This window comes from Astyanax mexicanus, chromosome 24 (genome assembly GCF_023375975.1).
Source record: "Astyanax mexicanus isolate ESR-SI-001 chromosome 24, AstMex3_surface, whole genome shotgun sequence".
NCBI lineage: Eukaryota > Metazoa > Chordata > Actinopteri > Characiformes > Acestrorhamphidae > Astyanax > Astyanax mexicanus.
In genome coordinates, this window is record NC_064431.1 from 17,639,929 (window position 1) to 17,659,477 (window position 19,549).

A 19,549-nucleotide genomic window follows, 5' to 3' on the forward strand; every position below is an offset into this window, starting at 1 on the left:
GACATATCCCAAAACTGTTTTTGTTTTACTTTTCTAAAAGCTCATGAAAAAAAACAGAAATAATAAATCCCTAAAATATTTCATTTAAAACTTAAAATATAAATTGTTAGGTGTGTCACTGTAAGCATAATTAATACAAAAGATGACTGTTAATTAAACAATATTAAACATTTCTTTTGAGATGCACTACTATTAAACAGAACTAATTATGCTATCTTAAATTACACATGCATTGGAAAGTGTTTTCCCTACTGTTGACAATATAGCCTATATCCTTAATCAAACATATATAAACATATATAAACATATATAAAATAAATATTGGTCATATCACATTAAATCATATCTCTGTTAAATTAGTAGTTACTTAGACAAACAGTAAGATAGCTAGTTAGCATTAGCTACCTGAGCAATAGGTAGCTATCATTTAGCTAAATTCTGCAGTACTACTTAGTACTTAGTTTCCACAGTAGTCTGTATTTATTAAGCATTTATCTCTTGTTAGTGTTTAAAGTTCTTTCTGAAATGAATAGAGTTAAGCTTTATTTACCTAGCTAGTTAGGTTAACATGGTCTACCTGGATATATAAGATATTAAGATATTTAATTAGTTAAGCATGGTATATCTGGATATATAAGATTGATATAAAAGATATTAAGATGTTTACTTACTTAGGTTAGCATGGATCTATCTGGATATATATATATATATATATATATATATATATATATATATATATATATATATATATATATATATATATATATACACACACATATATATATATACACATATATATACACATATATATATATATATATATATATATATATATATATATATATGTGTATATATAGGATATTGATATATTAGATATTAAGATATGTACTTAGTTAGGTTAGCATGGTCTATCTGAATATATAATATATTGATATATTAGATACTTACTTAGTTAGGTCAGCATTGTCTATCTGGATATATAAGATATTAAGATATTTAGGAATTTACAACTAACAGGCTCTCAGTCATTAATGTTAAATGCCAGTAACTGTATTCGCGTTGTCCTGGCATAGATTTACTCCCCTAAATCTGCTTTTTATGAGGGGGTTAATTCATTAAAATGCTTCAGTGCACACATTAATTTGATTCTGATGTCCTGATAAAACACAATCAGATTATTTAAGCGTACTAACCTGTAAAAGTGGACCACACATGGTGTATCCTGCTCCAGCTTCACTGTGCTGATAGTATTTGCTGCTAACTTCCGGGAACTATTGACAGGCTCCACGGTCCGCCATTGCTGTAAAAAAAACTGGTCCATTGGAGTGAACGGAGTTGACGCAACTCTCTCTCTATGGCTCTGGCCGGATTTAACTGTGAGCCGGCTTGCCAGATATCTCCCATAATCCCCCTAATGGTGGAAGACCTAATCCTGCAGTTCTGTCTAATTTATTCTAAATGTTAGCACAAAATGACTGCTAACTATGAGAGGTAAATCCTGCCAAAAATAAAACTGAAATGAAAACAATAAAACAAACAAAAAAAATGTTTAGCTTTCTTTTTCCTAACGTGTGAAAATATTATGACAAAATTAAAATCTTATAATCACAAATCACTTAATTTGCAGTCAAATTGTTTTTTACGTGAGCAAAAAAGCCTGTGTGAAATTGCTGTAATAAGTTTATACAGTAACATTTATAAACATTATACCTGTTCCACAATACAAAAACTCAGGACTGCACAATTAGCTTTCCCCCTATAATTGCTGTTTAGCCCATTAAATATTAAACTATTTTTTGTTTGTTTGTTTTGTTTTTTATGTGTGGTTTACAGAATTAAAACGTGATTTTTATATATTTTTTACTTATCATTTTATTACACTGTTATACGTTTAATTTCACTTTAATTTGTATTTTATATTATTTTATATTATTATTACTATTATTATTATTAGTATTATTTCTGCTTTATATCTGGTATATTTGTGCTGGATATCTTATTTCTGTTTTATATATTAATAACTGAATATATCAATTATTTATACAGCTACAATAAAGAATCCAGAGTATGTTAATGTGTTAAAAAGAGCAACATGGCAACACAGCCGCTGTGGGCGCGGTCTAATGCGCACTCATCTGATTTGTAAAACATCCGGATGGTGCTGCTTCTGTGGCCTCCGCTGCAGCTTATCAACGAAAATACAGCGCAGGGCTGACTGCCACAAAGGCAACACAACGGACCAAACAGAGTACAGTTTAGAGGCGCGTGATTTGTGTTGCGCGCGCCTCTGAGTCTGCGCAGTACAGAGATTTAACCAGGTTTGTTTGACCACTAGAGGGCGCTCCAGAGTGAGTCCAAAATACATGGGTTCATATGGAGCAACTGAGCAAAATCAGAGTTTATACATAGATATTTTCATACAAAAAAAGTGCAAATTTTCTAACCAGAGAAAATATCACGTTTCAGCACCGAGTACATAATTTATTTAAGCTTTTAAAAGCTTCAGTTATAAAGATTTTAAACTTCAGAACGAGATAATTGTAGCATAGGAACGAGATAATTAATAAAGTGTGTTTTATTTTTTAAAAACATGATGTCACTTTAGGGGCTCTGTAGTTTACTAAAGAAAAGCTAAAACAAAAAAAAAAATATTTAGCTTTTTTTGCGAAGCAGAACTTAAGTCTTCTTTCTAAAATTAAAGGAATGTCCAGACCATGTGTATATTTACTATTTTTAATTTTAGTTTTTAGCCATGTAGCTTCTTTCACCCCCATTCAGTTTGGACTAACTCAGGCTTTCTGTAGAGGATCATAGTAATTTTCTGATATAATCGGTAAACAGATAAAGCTCATTCTCTCCATAAACCAGCTCTGATTTAACCCCATCACTGCCTAATCCACATTCAATGATTAAGAAACGAATGCTTGACACAATCTAGATGGTTATTTTTGTACATTTTTAGTCATATGTCTTTACAAGTGTTTAATCAATGCCTTAGTACATATGTTTGTTATTTAAATTTAAAATATTGTACAATGATATTGATTCCAACACATTTTTTAGTTTAACAAAGACCTTCTTTAAACTTGTTTGTTAATTTTCGGGAAGCACTCGCAGAACTGGCTCGTTCTTTTCTCACGTCATGCGTTTGTTCGGTCGTTATTCGCTAAGATTGATCGTTTTTGGGAAACCCGCCCCAGATCTAATTATACAATAAAAATGTTTGTATTGAATCTGTCCCACTTCAATTTGTCTAATTTCGCTATTTATAGGTTTATGTTTAAGTAAAATGAATATTGTTGTTTTATTCTATAAACTACAGACAACATTTCTCCCAAATTCCAAATAAAAATATCGTAATTTAGAGCATTTATTTGCAGAAAATGAGAAATGGCTGAAATAACAAAAAATATGCAGAGGTTTCAGACCTCAAATAATGCAAAGAAAACAAGTTCATATTCATAAAGTTTTGAGAGTTCAGAAATCAATATCTGGTGGAATAACCCTGTTTTTTTTATCACAGTTTTCATGCATCTTGGCATGTTCTCCTCCACCAGTCTTACACGCTGCTTTTGGATAACTTTATGCCTGCACTCCTGGTGCAAAAATTAAAGCAGTTCAGCTTGGTTTGATGACTCGTGATCATCCATCTTCCTCTTGATTATATTCCAGAGGATTTCAATTTGGTAAAATCAAAGAAACTCATCATTTTTAAGTGGTCTCTTATTTTTTTTCAGAGCTCTCTCTCTCTATACCCAACTCACCCCACTAAGTTCCTTAGATATGAGCTCAGTAAAGTTAAGAGAACCTAAAAAACACTACATGAATATAGTGTATAGAGTGTCCTGTAAACTGATGTAAAGCACTGCCCTCAGCACAGTGTTCACTATCTGAGTGGATCTAGGTATATATTTCTATAATTAACTATAATATATATATATTTTATATACCATGAGGATATTTCATTACGAAAATGAACATGATTAGACCTAATTAGATTGATTTAATAGTTAATTGTAGTTTTTGACAGTATTGCTTATAAATGTACCATCTCTGGCTGTTGCCTTCAGACACAATGTTGCAATACATTGATTGATTGATACTTTAATTTTTCTATCAATCAATCAATAGATGGATTTACTGATTTGTTAATAACTAATTATAGTAGCCAGTTTTACCTTAGTCAGTCGGATTATTAAAGCATGTACAGTTTTCAGCACAATCTTTCTAATTATGCTGTTCTGTGTTTTCATTGGTTGTTATTGTTCGTTATCTGTTCTAATGTCAGAATGTTTGTTTTTTCATATTCTACTGATGAGAAGTCAGGTGGTATTTGTGTCTGTAAGGCTCTAAGATCTGGGCGTCTTCTGGTATGATTGAGAAATCCAGCCCTCCCTTTATAAAGAGAAAATGAAGGAGAGATCAGAGATACGAGTCATTATGTCATCAAGTCATCTGTGTCATCACTGTCCTCCTCCAAAACTCCAGAAATTGCATACCTCCATTTGTTTTCGATAAAAGAAGAAACACACCAGAGTAATCTCTCTATGTTTTTATTTTATTGATTTGATTTGCTTTATTAGCAACACAGATTGTAAGATGACACATAGAAGCTCATTTTAGTAAGAAATTATATATTTTTCTTTTGTTGTACAAAAAAGTTGAGATAGTAAAATCTATTCTATTAACAGCATTGTCTTTCACAGCAGAGGTTCATTATAAAACAGTACCAAAAAAAGTTCATTATTCGTAAAAAAAAAAAAAAAAAAAAAAAAAAACGATATCAAAAGATCAAGATTAGACCAACTACACAGATAATCCTCACAACATCATGTTCAGCTGGTGGTTCAATAAATAAATCATAAATATCCGTATTTCTGCAGCGATGTCTGTTCAGCTACACTTGACTAACGATCTCTGCGTCGTCGTCTTCGTACCATTTGATCGGTGTGCCGTCAGCCGTCCTCTGGATGATCCGTCTTTGGGGTACCTGCTGGAGAGGAAGAGGAGGAAGAAGAAGAAGAAAATATTAGTATTATTGTGTGCGCTTGTATATTGTGTGTGCTTTAGAATAGGTGCAATAGTATTATGTACAATAAGTGTCCAAACTGCTAAAAGTGCATCAAAATCTTACCAACCAACAGCTATACCATTGTAACACCTAAGCAACCACCCAGGAAGACCTTAGCAACAATATGTTGCAATACTTTTGCTTTTGGTTGCAACTCATCTACATGTTACCAACCAACAGCATAACCAATAGCTGTTTAGCCACAGCTGAGAAACCAAAGACCCTGTTATAGCAACATATCTGCAACCATCTAGGAACAAGTAAGCAACAAACATCAATACCATAGCAACGCCATTTGGCAACTACTTTTAAACACCTTATTAACTCGCAAATAACTTATCAACCAACAACTATACTGCAGCAACACTTCAGCATCCATCGAGCAATACCATAGCAAGTGCCTAAAAGCACCTCAGCAACCAGCACTTATATCAAAGCAACACCTTAGAATTCACCCAGCAACCAACACCTATACCAAAGCAACACCTTAGCATCCACCTAGCAACCAACACCTCTAGCATAGCAACACCTTAGCATCCACCTAGCAATACATCAGCAACCAACACATATACCAAAGCAACACCTTAGCATCCACTGAGCAATACCCAGGAACTAACACCTATACCAAAGCAACACCTTAGCATCCACCTAGAAATACCTCAGCAACCAACACCTATACCACAGCAACACCTAAGCATCCACAAGCAATACCTTAGCAACTGCCTAAAAAGCACACAGAAATACCCCAGCAACCAAGATCTATACAAAGCAACACCTTAGCATTCACCGAACAAAACCTTAGCAACTGCCTAAAAAGCACACAGAAATACCTCAGCATCCAACACCTATACCAAAGCAACACCTTAGCATTCACCAAGCAATACCCCTGCAAGCAACACCTATACAAGCAACACCTTAGCATCTACATAGCAATACATTTGCAACTGCCTAAAAAGCAAATAGCAATACCTTAGCAACCAAAACCTATACCATAGCAACGCCTTAGCATCCACCTAGAAATACCTCAGCAACAAACACCTATACCAAAGCAACACCCTAGTATCCACCTAGCAATCAACACCTATACCAAAGCAATATCTTGGCATCTACATAGCAATACCTCAGCGACCAAGACCTACACCAAAGCAACACCTTGCAACACGCTATCAGCCAACACCTATACATTTACACAGCTTCACTGCTGAACTGTAATCACCCTCTTAGTTTCTGCCGAAAGTTCCAGATAAGCTCAGTTGTCCCAGTAAAACTAATGCACTGAGCTCTGATCTGTGTTATCAGTTATCAGTGCCGGGAGAGCGAGCGCTTTCGTCAGGGTCCGGTATCATAATCAGCACTGCAGCGCTGGGAGGAGCAGTTTCACACACTGACTCACTGCTGTTTACTGAAGGAGCGGCTCACAGTCAGCTGAGGCCTGAATCAGCCAAATCTCAGCTCACTCACTGCCTCAGTCCTGGTCTCAACTCCTGCTCAGTTCCCACCTCCACAACCCTGAAAATGTGATTCTGTTAAAATGGTCTAAGCTGTGTTTAAATGGCTTAAAAACTAAAACACCTATTCCACAGCAACACCTTAGCATCCACATGGCAATACCTCAGCAAATAACACCTATTACACAGCAACACCTTAGCCTCCACCTAGCAATACCTCAGCAACCAACACCTACTCCACAGCAACACCTTAGCCTCCACCTTGCAATATCTCAGCAAACAACACCTATTCCACAGCAACACCTTAGCATCCACCTAGCAATACCTTAGCAAACAACACCTATTCCACAGCAACACCTTAGCATCCACCTAGCAATACCTTGGCAACTGCCTAGCAGTAAGGCAACATGCTAAGGAGGCACACTCTGATAAACAAAACGTCAGAAATGACACCAATATCCAAAGCTGCTACACTGTACTGTATGTCCAGGTCTATATTTTAACTAGAGCTGATTAATTAATCATAGAAAAACATGTCGTATTAAAAAATTATAACACTGGTTAATCGTCTTCTATGGCTTCCTTTAACCCTTTATTTCCGGTAACTATAATGTGGCGGAGCTGATGATATGCCTCATAACTAAATCCCACAGTAATGTATGATTAATTTATCTCAGAAAACTGTTAGCATTGGGGCTAATTTGCAATAATCTTTACTACTGCATTCAGCTGTTAGCTGTTAGCATTCAGCCGCTAGCTCTATCCTTATCTGTAATCAAACATCAGCCATTAATTCAGCTCAGAACACAACTAGCAAACCCAGTTAGCCATTATGGCTAATCCACCATGCTGGGCTTTATAATAAACGTCAACATGGCCTGATTGTATTAATTAAAATATGTATAGTAAAATAAAGAATATACAGGGTTTTTTATTGTATTTGAGCATTCCTGAAAATAATGGCAGTGGTTCCTTCATGGGAGTGGTCAAACAACCCTTTTTTTGACACCTAATTTTATACTTAGTGAATACATTATTTTTGCTATTGTATGAGTATGCATTAAAAGATCATACAAAAAACAAAAAGGTACACTTTTCCACATGTTCTGAGCATGTAATCATATCCAGACTTTCTAGAAGGGGTTTTACTCTGTTATCCAGAAGGTCACTGGTAAACAATTCTTGCAGACTCCTCCCTTCTGTCTCCTCAATCACACTCAATCTTTGTTGACTATTCTTTATTTTTTTGCGCAAAAAATAATACATTCTTGCTGAGGTGGTCAACACCTCAGGTCCTCATGTTTGAAATGTGGATAACACACATTTCAGCTCTTATCCCTATCGACAAATTGGACAAATTTTGGAGCATCTGGCAACCATTGGATTCCCATTTAGAAGCTATAATTTATAATTCGTCTCTGGAAGAGGAGGCCTAACTGCTCTCTTATTTTTACTTTATATTATTATATTATATTATTTGTTTCTGTCAGACTGCTAAATGTTTAATTATATCATATGTAATATCTAATTGAAAGTTTTTTTTTAGTTATTCACTTAGTTCTTTATTTCCTTTTTATTTCTTTCATTATTTATTATTATTTTTTAAATAGATTTGTATTATTGCTTTTTAACTTTTAACTTGTGAAAATTAGGGTACTTTAATCTAGCTTGGGGGATTGGCAAACCTTTGCAACTCGTACTTCAACTTAAGCCAACACAAAATGGTCTGCAGCCCATGTAAATGTAATAAACCATAATAAACCAGTGTTCTTTGTTCGTTTGGGATGGGATTTTTTTTTTATTAAATTAAATTATTTATTTATTTATTGTTTTCTTATTATTTTGTTGCTTGTTTGAATTTGTACTCACAAGACTGAAAAAACGAAATATAAAGAAAAATGTAAAAAAATACAATACAAATTAAGTAAGAAGTCTGATCATATTCACCAACAGCATATTCACCAACTGTGTTATAGTTTGTGAATATAAAGCAGTGAGTTGTGAGAAAGTGGAAGAGAGGAAGGCTTTGATATTTGGGAATAAACTGATTTAAAACTCCTCCAGCTGCTCCGTTTCTGGAACATTTGGCCATGTAAATCATTAGCGACTGAAACCTGATACTGGAATGTAGCAACTGTGAGTGTGAGGGAGCCGGCGTTCCCACATCCTCCTGACTCCTGAATAAACCCCAACCTCCAGCACACACACACACAGCCCCAACACTCAACACATCAACTCGGTTCTGCAGCTTCCGTCTGAGAAATTCAGCTGAAGTTTTGAAGAATTGACTGTAGAACTGTGGAGGAACTTTCTCTCTCTTTATTTATTTATTTTTTCTGTTTCCTTTTTCCTCATCTTTCACAGCTGAATTAATCTGAGGGGAATTTTACTGGTTCAGGCATCCTGCTGGGGCATGTACCGCATTCCTTCAGTTTTCAATTCTATTAAGACAGGATTGCTTCATGCTTCCCTGATGTGGGATAATGCTGGAGAAATCACACTTGTCTCATTCATCTCACTTAATCAGAGATCCCTTATATGGTTAACACTGAATGTGATTTATTGTTCTTGAGAAATACCAGGAATGATTCGACATTTAAACTGGGTTCTGTGGTTTAACACCATTCCACACCCTCGGCTCCAGGTGCTCTGCATGTATTCCTGTCATCAGAACCCGAGAGTGTCGAATAAACTCACAGAATAATATCCATATCGGTGTCAACACTGGAATCGTGCCAGCCATGAAATCGCTGCTTCAGGTGATTTCCACTTTTAGACCAGTGCAGTCAATGCACGTACACAGTAAAATGCTGGCTACACAGCTAATCGGGCCACTTCAGCTGGTATAATGGGAGCAGTGGGCCGGGCCACTATCACTGTTTCCTTCATTCAGTTCAGGCTTTTGTCTGTGAGCGCTGGTGGAATGCTCAGCTGGGATCAGGTTCACACAGCTTTAACCCATCATGCACAGCTACTGTACTGTACTGCCTAAACCACAAAAACAACCTTCAGCAGCTTTGCTTATAAAACAGTCTGTAAAATAGAAAATAAAAAAATTGGTCTACTTTTATACATAAAAGGCCCATTTTATGTGACATTAGTAAGGAACAAAGGTGTTGCCATTTTTCCTATTTAATCCTAAGTAAATAAAACTGTAATTTTTAATAAATAAAAAAAAAAACATTTTCTTTCGAAGTCAGACGAGCGCTGAGTGTTAATCTACACAGATTCCTCTCCTGAAAACTGTTTATACTTATAGTAAGATTAGATTTAAAGTATTTTAGAGTTGTTAGCAGCAGCACTAGCCATGGTTAGCGCTAGCAAATGCCATCCGACAGCGCTACACACTGAGGAACCCGGAGTGTTCCAGCAACCGAGAGCACTATCAGCTATCAGTTCGTCCCACATAGCTTGTTTTAACAAGGTAAAGGCACAGGCTACAGTCTGATATAGTCACCTCTGAAGGGCAAAAGAGCTAGCATTGTGGTTAGCAGCTAATGCTAATACTACTCCAGCCTCAGTGCTGGAGAAACTTCACTGATACTCCTGTATACCTCTGTATTTCAGCATTGGTTGGTTTTACTGCTCCTTACAACCTGACTGGTAAAATTCATAGCTAATGCGCACTGATGATTTTTGGGGAAATTATAGGATTGCGCCGTATATTCCAAAAAATACGGTGTATTAATCTAGCTTGGGGGTTGGTAAACTTTTGCAACTCGCACTTCAACTTAAGCCAACACCATTTAAAATCTAAACAAAGAGGCAGCATAAGAGGCAATACGTTAGCTAATAGTGTCGTGCATATGCTTCTCAGATTATCAAACCAGCAGAATTGGCAGAATTTAAACTATTACAAGATCTCTATACTTAAACCTAAATTTTTTACTAAAGACAACACAGTTCCAGCATGTAGCAGTCCAGGTTCCTCTATTACGATACAACTAGTTCTTGAAAACAATCATCCTCATACTCCCGGTCTAAAGATGAGCCCCTCTCAAAGTCTGCTGACTGGGTAAAATGTTTTTTAAATGTGTCGTAAAGGCATGTCTAGCAGTCAACGATCTCTCGCCAAGAGGTACGCTACCCAAAAGTAGCCCTTTCAGAACTTTTACGACCCAGTGCCTAATCAGACCACACTCTGACTTTATTTTGAGTTTTGTAGCAATACACAATGAATCTTTTTTTATCAGTAAGTGCATACTGACAGGATTTTTACTATGCAAAACCTAAAACAAAAAATATATATATTTTTTGCCAACAGCCTCAACAACTTGCAGTACCACTGCAGCCCACAGACTGAAAACCACTGATCTAACCCATCATATGTCTACTATAGTCGTCTTAAATAAATAACTAGGTTAGCTTTAGAGCATTATCACTTTCACACTGAATTCTAACTCCATCTCCCCGCCGCACCTCGCTCCCGCGGTGACTTCACTCTGATAAATCACAGCATTAATAAACTGGTGCAGTCTCTGCGGCTCCTCAGACAGGCCCGGGCAGTGCCCAAGTTTCAGCTCTCGCTCTCTGTGGAAATTCCTCTTTTCTCTCCTACAGCTTCCAACACGACCATCCTGTTTATAGTCAACACCTGATATATATATGTGTGTGTTATATATTTTTTCATATATAAGTATTTTCATGAATATACCTGAGCCTTGAAAGGTAAATATTTTATCAGGGTAAAGCTGCTGCTGCTGACCTGCGGTTCACACTGGTGTGGTGATGATCACAAATATAAGGGGTCTATGAATTTATATTTGATTTATATCAAAGAATCAGAACATTATCAAAAAGTCAAAGAGCCCTATATTAAAGATCTATGGGCGAGCTGTCAACTGCACACGGCACAGCTTGATTTAGGGCGTGTCAGTGTGTCTTTGCTAGCATACCCAAGGAAAAAGTACACCATGTGCGACTCAAAACGTGCAAAAGACATGATCTAATTCTCTTCATTAGTCATGGCTCAAAAAGTAAAAAATATCAGCAAGGTTACACAAGAAGACATGAGGTTCTTGTGTAACAGCGAGGATACTAGAGCGTAGCTAATCTAGAAAAATTCAACTCATGAGCAGCAACGGGGTCAAATAACTTACCTGTGGGTCATGGAAGCCATGTTGACGAGGTAGTGGCGACTCCTGTCCAGGCAGGGTTCTGACCCGCACCGCGCCCTGCCGATGCCTGTCCAAGGAGCGTGGTCGGGGCGGCCGTAACTGGCTTCGTTGGTGCCACGACTTCAGCTCTTCTGAAACTACTTGGCGAGGGAGCCCCCTGCTGGGGTGGTGGGGGTACTCCCTAAGTGATGGAGCCCTGGAGAGCTTGACGTGAGCAGGGATTTGCCTGTAGAGCGGGTGTGGTGGCGCCTCCTCGTACCAGTACTCGTAGTGTCCATTGGCGCAGGAAGGTGGGGGCTGGGGCCTGACGTACATCCTACTCATGTCCATGTCGTGGCTCCGCCCCTCGTCCATGTACCCCCTGTAGTAGTTGGGGGACAGTTGGGGAGGAGGGGTTTTGTAGTGGCTGAGGGGGCTGTAGGGCTGTGGAATGTAATGATCAGTAGGGCTGGGGTAATGGTATCTGTAATGGGATTGGTGGGATTGGCACGCTTGGCGCTGGAGCTCAAAGGAATGGTCCTGGCAGGGTGAGCTCATGTACGAAGGAGCTGACGAGTGCTCAGAGTTACTGTCCTCTGAGCTGTCGTGGTACATGGGGTTTGGAGTGGCTAAGCGTATGGGGGAGTATTCTGGTGACGGTGAGGGTAAAACGTCGGTGAGTCGCCTCCTGGGTGCCCTCGAACGACCCCTGTCCAGCTCCACGTCATTCGGTGGCTCAGAGTTGGGAACTCTGTTAAAAAATTGCAATACTTTGATTTAGACCTGTTGTTATAATTATGCAATTAACTTATCAATAAATACATCCAAAAAATGGACTTGACCCTCTTATTCAATGTTTAGGAATATAAAATATCTACACTGATGGGTGTGGTGGTCTGGCGTGTTTCTATCTTGGTTCTATACAGGTGCACCACTGACTGATTTAAACCCTGACAACTGTCAACAGTCAGCCGCTAAATCCTATCACACCAGACTTCTAAAGGGAATGAGAACTGGCACACGGTTTATTTCACATGACGTCCAAAACACACCCATGACTAATTAAGAGAATTAGCGTATACCTTTTGAGCTTTTCGAGCTGTGCAAAGCGTATTTTTTGCACCCTCATGATACCGAAAACGCACCAACACGACCTAAATAAAACTGCACGATGTGCAATTGATTGGTGCGCTAGAGATCCCTAAAATAAGGCCTTTGGTCGGCCGCTGGTGAGTGCCAGTTTCATCACAAAGATTTTGATGGTCTTATCAACTGCACTTGAGGATATTTTCAAATTTTCAAACTGACTGACCTTCATTTCCTAAATATTTTATTTCTTCATTTAGTTGAGTAGTTCTTGCCATAATATACTTAATATGGATATCTTTACGAGACCCAGCTTTTAACTAAAAGCCTTTCCAGGTGATTCTACCGTATAAAGCTGGCTGAGAAAATGTCAACATGTGCAAACTGTCATTTAAGCAAGAGGTGCTACTGCACCTCTTTTATATCTGAAATATAAAACATATTCTATATATATATATATATATAATTTATTATTAGACCTATCTTGATAACCAAATACGTTTGGATGATATATTGTCCCAGAATTAATAGCAATATCCAATATAATTGTCATTTTACAGCCAAGTTGTATTTATTATTATTGAGACAACAAAAAATAATAACTAAATAAAAAAAACAAGAAAACAGAATATGTATTCATTTTTAGGTGAACATATGTATATCCTGACCTGAGAGAATAGCCTCTCCGCAGATGGAGCTCTGGAGTAGACGGGGCACTGCTGGACTGTATGTGTCTCAGTGAGGCATGCCCGGGTACCTGCAGCGTGATGCCTGCCTCCTCTAAACATGCTTTCAGTGGAGGCAGTGTTGGAGTAACAGCAGGACTGCAGGAAAAAAAGAAGATCTGTCATTACTTTTACTTACAGGTATGGTACATTTTGGTAAATGGAGCTGTAATCAAAGCAGAGGCGGAACCCTACACACCCCAGAAATGAATGTGTGTCTTAATGATCTCTCGAGGGCAACATTCTTTGAGAGTGGCATATGTCAAACACTTCAGTGTTAAAAAAATTAATTCACAGGGTTCCCAGTGCTCAGTCCCAGTGATGCCACAGCTGTGTTAGGCTGGGAATCTGCTTTATTTTAGTGGAAAAGCTGCTTAAATGTTGCCTCCTGTTGTTCTAACAACACTGACCTGATATAATCCATACACAAACCCACTCTGATGTCTTTTGAAGTGCAGAAAAATATTGTGTCAAATAGGAAATAGGTTACAAAACATCTCAAACAAAGAGTTTGGACAAATGGAGGAAATTCAAGACCATTATTACCCTTCCCAGGAGTGGCGCCCAAAAATAAAAACCTCCAAAAGCAAGGCGTGTTTTAGTCTGAGAGCTTATAAAGAACCCCAGATTAACTTCTAAGCAACTGAAGGCCTCTTGCACATTGGCTAATATTAATGTTTATGAGTCCATCATCAGGAGAACACTGAAAAACAATGAAGTGCATAAAGGGATTGCAAGGAGAAAGCTATGACATATACTAAAACGAAAGATTTACATATATTAATTTTGGGAAATCCAATGATGTTTTATGACATATTTACGCAGAAACTTTGAAAATTCTAAATATATATGTAACAAAAGAACAAAATATCTCAATGGCATATGTTGCAATTCTTTTAGCAAACCAGTACTTTTTTATTTGAAATGGTGTCTATAACTGCAAAACATTGACAATATTACAATAAAATAATTGTTCACTAATCATTCAACACTTCTGTGAACAATTTTGACTCGGCAAGTTCAGCCCACTCTGAATGAGTGTGTTTACATCCTATCTTTTAAATAGTGCAGAATATTACAAAAATGTTGCAGATATTTTCTATAACAAGCTGCCCAAGTTTTGGTGGAGATGTTAGCATACCTAGATTTGGTGCTGCTGGACCGAGACTTCTTCTTCTGGTAAGGCTGATCCAGGCTGGATTCTGTCCAAGGGGAGTTCTGGATGGGGGCAGGGTCATGCTCCATGGTGGGGGAGGGGCAGGGGTGCAAAGGCTCGAGGGGCAATGTGAGTAGCGGGCGGGGGCTGGGCACAGGTAGCTGCAGTAGTTGCGAGGTGCCGGTGGGTGTGAGAGGACGATGGGAAGTGCCTGGGGGGACAGGAAGTGAGTCTACTGTGGGAGGGGGCTCTGATGACACCTGGGACGACTGGCTCGTTAGCTCCTCTGGAACAGAGATGAGAGGAAAGATTCGGTCAGTGGCGTTGTAAAGTAGTGAAGAGTTTTTTGATTTTACCAAATGAAAAACCTCTGGAATATAATCAAGAGGAAGATGGATGATCAGAAGCCATCAAACCAAACTGGACTGCTTGAATTCTTGCAACCAGGAGTGGCATAAAGTTTTCCAAAAGCAGTGTGTAAGACTGGTGCAGGAGAGCATGCCAAGATTAAAAACCAGAGTTATTCCACCAAATATTAATTTCTAAACTCTTAAAACTTTATGAATATTAACTTGTTTTCTTTGCATTTTTTATGGTCTGAAAGCTCTGCATCTTTTTTGTTAGTTTAGCCATTTCTTATTTTCTGCAAAAAAATCTCTAAATGACATTTTTTAATTTGGAATTTCGGAGAAACATTAATTAATTGTAATTAATAGAATAAAACAACAATGTTCATTTTACTTAAATATATACCTATAAATATCAAAATCAGATAAACCGATTCAGGAACTGAAGTGGTGAGAGAGCCTAAAAACAAAGATCTAAAACTTTTGGTTTTACATTTACCTTCGTCCAACACAGCAGAGTCTGATAATGAGCTGTCGTCTGATGTGCCCTGAACTGGAAAATAAACAGACAAACAACTAGGTTACTAAATGTTTCCATGTAATAATAATACTGCTTATGTATACATAATAACAATAATCATATTTATATATATATAATTCTGATCACTTGTAGTGAAACAGATGTGGTTGGTGTGGCGCAGTGGATGTGCTTGTGAGCTACCACATCATGTGGGAGACTGGTGTTTGATTCATGTTCTGTGTGACTATGCTGCACTCCACCAATAGAAGTCCTTGGGCAAGACTCCTAACATTACATTGGCCCACCTCTGTAATAGGAACAACCTTGTAAGTTGCTCTGGGTAAGAGTGTCAGCTAAATGCCATAAATATAAATGTAAATGTTGGAAATACATTAAAACAACCATCCTGTTTCTTTTAATCCCCCTCTCAAAGAAAGTCAACAGGGAAAAAACCTTTGATTGTGTTGTAGAGGCATGTGTAACAGTCAACGATCTCTCACCAAGAGGTACACTACCCAAAATAGCCTTTGAGGGCCTTTTTTTCATATGTCAGCACTAAAAAAGACTGAGTGTCTAATAAGACCTGTATGTGACATACTGTAACAGTAGATGCTTTTCTTTTTTTTGTCAGTAAGTGTCAGTAATTTACCTTATTACTCAGATTTCATTATTACTTCACATAAAAAATGCTAAATGATTAGCTTCCATTACAATCAGATTGCTTATTGTGTAATTATAAGCAAAGCATAACAGAACAAAACTATCCAACAGGAACGTGTTCAGTCAGGTTAGTAACACATTCTTTACGACTGCATGCGCTGCATGGGTTCATTACCTACACAAACGTAAACAGTACGTGGTGGAAATATGATGGTACAGGAGCAGCCGAGGTACTCACGTTTCTGCAAGATCAAGCCCGGGCGCGGAGAGGAGCGCCCGTGGTCGAGGCGGAGCTGGAACACTGCCTCCTGCAGCTCTTTGAGCTTCTGTTCCTCACGCTTGCTCTGCTGCAGTCTGCTCTTCCTCACCGCCTTACTGAGATGCTCCTCCTGGTACAGTTTGCGTGCAGCGACGTGGATCTGCTGCTGCAGTGCCAGCTTAGCCTCCACAGAGCGCAGCTCCGAGTCCTGCAGCACAAATTGCAGCATTAGTGACCTCCACCAGGGTCAAATTATCTCACATTAAATATTAATGAAACCGGCACTGGATCCTTTTGAGGTTATTTTATATATTTATATTTAGTGATTCTAGTTTCTATTAAAAGCATAAATTTAAACAAATTATGCAATTAATTGTCTTGTGTAAACTATCTGATTTTTTTTCTATTTTTTTCCAGTTTGAAAGGACAATTACCTAATCACTTTCATATAATCTCCCTATATCAATAGTAAAGCCCACAGAAGTAGGAGGGTGAGGACAAGATTGTGCTTCCTCCAATCCATGTCGTCAGACTTCATCTCTTTTCCATCTGCCACCAGTCAATAGAGCATTACTAGCCAAGTAATGCAAGAAGTGATGATAGGAGAGAGTGCAACCTACTGTACTCACCCAAAGAAAGCATGACCAATAGTCAAATGTAACTCTCTCAGACTCTGGCTGCTGATAGAGAAGCAGCATGATCCGTGATTAAAAAATATTGATCCTCGGATCATAGTGACAGCATCTTAGTCCGCTGGACCACTTGGAGTAGGTCTTGTGCAAACAACCTGAAGCCTCTACATTTATTTTTAACCCTTTATCAGGGCAATAGGCAGCAGAGCATGAAACATCTGGCCTATAATGAACGGTTATGAAAAAAATAAAAATAAAAAGCTTTTGCTTACATTCCTTCCCTATCTCTCTGTCCCGCTCTGCATGATTAGTTTCTTTCTGTTCTCGTTTTTTCGCCTGTTCTTGGGCTACCTATCCCCTTATAAGGGCGTTTTTTTACCAGCACTTTCCCAATTCACTAGCCGGGGAAGCAGGTTCGATCCTGTGTGAGGAGCGGTGTGTTTATTTATTTATTTTTCCTTTCTTCTTGGGTTTACTTGCTTTAAGATCAACTGTTCTGCAATTGGGTTCAACAACCCTCTGGGCTGGAGAGCTACTATTCTGTTGCACTCCGTCCCATTACACTTTATTTTCCAAAACAGATATATATATTTTTTGTGGCCCACCACTTAATGGATTGGAAAATATCTGGCTTAATTGCCGTCCCCTGCTTTACATACTGCTATACAGTGATTTTTGGCATGTTGGTGTATGTTTAAAGAAAAACACTGTTTGGTGGAACTTTATTTATCTTTGACAAACCAGGGGAGGTAAATTCGTCATGAAGTGTTAATTAATGGACAGCTTGAGAATGCCCTCACTTGTATATTGTAAGTTGTGAGTGAGGCTGATTGAGTACTGGCCAACTTGCTCATGACAAGGACAGGTGACTTATGGGAGTTTGAGCAAAGTCTGATAGTGGGTGCAGATGGATGGGAGGTTACATTTTTGAAGTTGTCAATGTATTTAACGTCCCTTGTACCAAAATCATTTTGTATATTGGGACGGAAATAAGCCTTAGAAGGCTAATATTATCACCTACACTAGACTACACTAGTGAGTGGTGCAGAAATGGTGACTGGTGGTGTCTGGCTGGAATTGCCTGCGTGAACAGACCAGTGTTGAGACCAATACATAGTTCAGTGTTCACTCTGTTCTGGTCCTTACCTCTCCTCCACGGTGCAGGATGCTCTGCTCATCCAGCTTAAAAGCCGCTCCGATGCGGCGCCTGATCTGAGGGGGTTTCTCTCCTGGCAGCAGAGGGTAGTCTGATGACAAGTGTCCCGTGAGTTCCTGCAGGAAGTTGAAAAAAGATGTGTTTTAACAGTGTGAAGCCTGTGAAACTGATTGTCGGGTTTATACACTGAGGCATGTTGATACCTGTCATCAATTCCAGCTGAGCTGTGACTGATCCCGCACTCACACTGAGAAAATGTAACCGCTAAATAACCGCAGTGCGGCTTTACCCAGCATTCCTGATTTTCCTGTACGAAACGACACTGTGTCTACGAGTCCCAACTCGTCCCGCTTCTCAACCACAGCACCAGCAGATTACGCAACCCGGTTACTAAGAGTTCTGTTCTTTATCCACCTCATAGCCGGCTAAATCTCTCCGTCCCACCCAGGATCAGCTCTTCCTGAGCTAGCTCTACACACAGGTAACACTCGCTGTGTTAGTTATCTATGTATTTATACCTATTTATCTCACAGAGACAAAAAAAACACACAGCATAAGCCGGGTGAGCCACAATGCGGGCGTGCCCATTCAATTACACACAATACACACACTGTCGCCAGGGCATGACTACCTCTGTTATTTTGACAGCTGGCTCAGCGTTCATTGGTGACGGTCTCAAAAACACCTGGATATGATACACACTCACACCCACTCATGCGCAGACAGGGCTGAACAATATATCAGTTCAGAATCGTCATTGCAATGTGTATTATTGTGATGCATATCAGTTACATCAAAGGACATGGATTACAGCATTACAGTTGCAAGAAAAAGTATGTGAGCCCTTTAGGATTACTTGATTACTGGATTTCTGCATAAATTGGTCATTAAAAGTCACAACAGACACGCACTGTGAATGTTAACATGTTGCGTTCAATAAAACCATGCAAACATATAAATTTTTTGTGTGGTATTAGTTAAAGCAGACTGTGTTTGTCTATTGTTGTGACCTAATGAAGATCAGAACACATTTAATGACCAATTGATGCAGAAATCCAAGTAATCCCAAAGGGTTCACATACTTTTTCTTGCAACTGTAATGCTGTGACCAGGCATTTCCTATGGAAATACATAATGTGTAGTCACAATTTATCGATAAGTATCATGACAAGCAACAAATCACATGAATATTTACTGTGCAAACAAATTATGATGCAGTGAAGTGCCATTTTATACCAACTAGAGGTGGGCCTGGGCCTTATCTTAACATATGCTATAATTTCGCCAAAATTATTGAATGCTATTATTGCAAAAAATAACCTAAAATATTATGATATTATTTTAGGGCCATATGACTTTCTTGCTGTTGATAGCAAAAGGAAAATTCATATTA

General features: G+C 38.3%; 1 protein-coding gene across 3 annotated transcripts in view; it reads right to left on the reverse strand.

Moving 5' to 3' along the window:
- Nucleotides 1-4,537: 4,537 nt before the first annotated feature.
- The window catches only part of inavab (innate immunity activator b), a 43,161-nt gene continuing 28,149 nt past the window's right edge, over nucleotides 4,538-19,549 (reverse strand). For 2 of the 3 annotated variants that reach the window (XM_022682663.2, XM_022682662.2), the window contains exons 4-10: nucleotides 18,147-18,272; nucleotides 16,348-16,576; nucleotides 15,429-15,482; nucleotides 14,568-14,868; nucleotides 13,370-13,525; nucleotides 11,619-12,366; nucleotides 4,538-4,993 (exon numbers count right to left, since the gene is read on the reverse strand). In XM_022682663.2, coding sequence (XP_022538384.2) covers nucleotides 4,898-4,993; nucleotides 11,619-12,366; nucleotides 13,370-13,525; nucleotides 14,568-14,868; nucleotides 15,429-15,482; nucleotides 16,348-16,576; nucleotides 18,147-18,272 — 1,710 coding nt within the window. In that variant the 3' untranslated portion in view covers nucleotides 4,538-4,897. The remainder of the gene's footprint in view (nucleotides 4,994-11,618; nucleotides 12,367-13,369; nucleotides 13,526-14,567; nucleotides 14,869-15,428; nucleotides 15,483-16,347; nucleotides 16,577-18,146; nucleotides 18,273-19,549) is intronic. The other variant, XM_022682664.2, reaches the window with a different exon arrangement.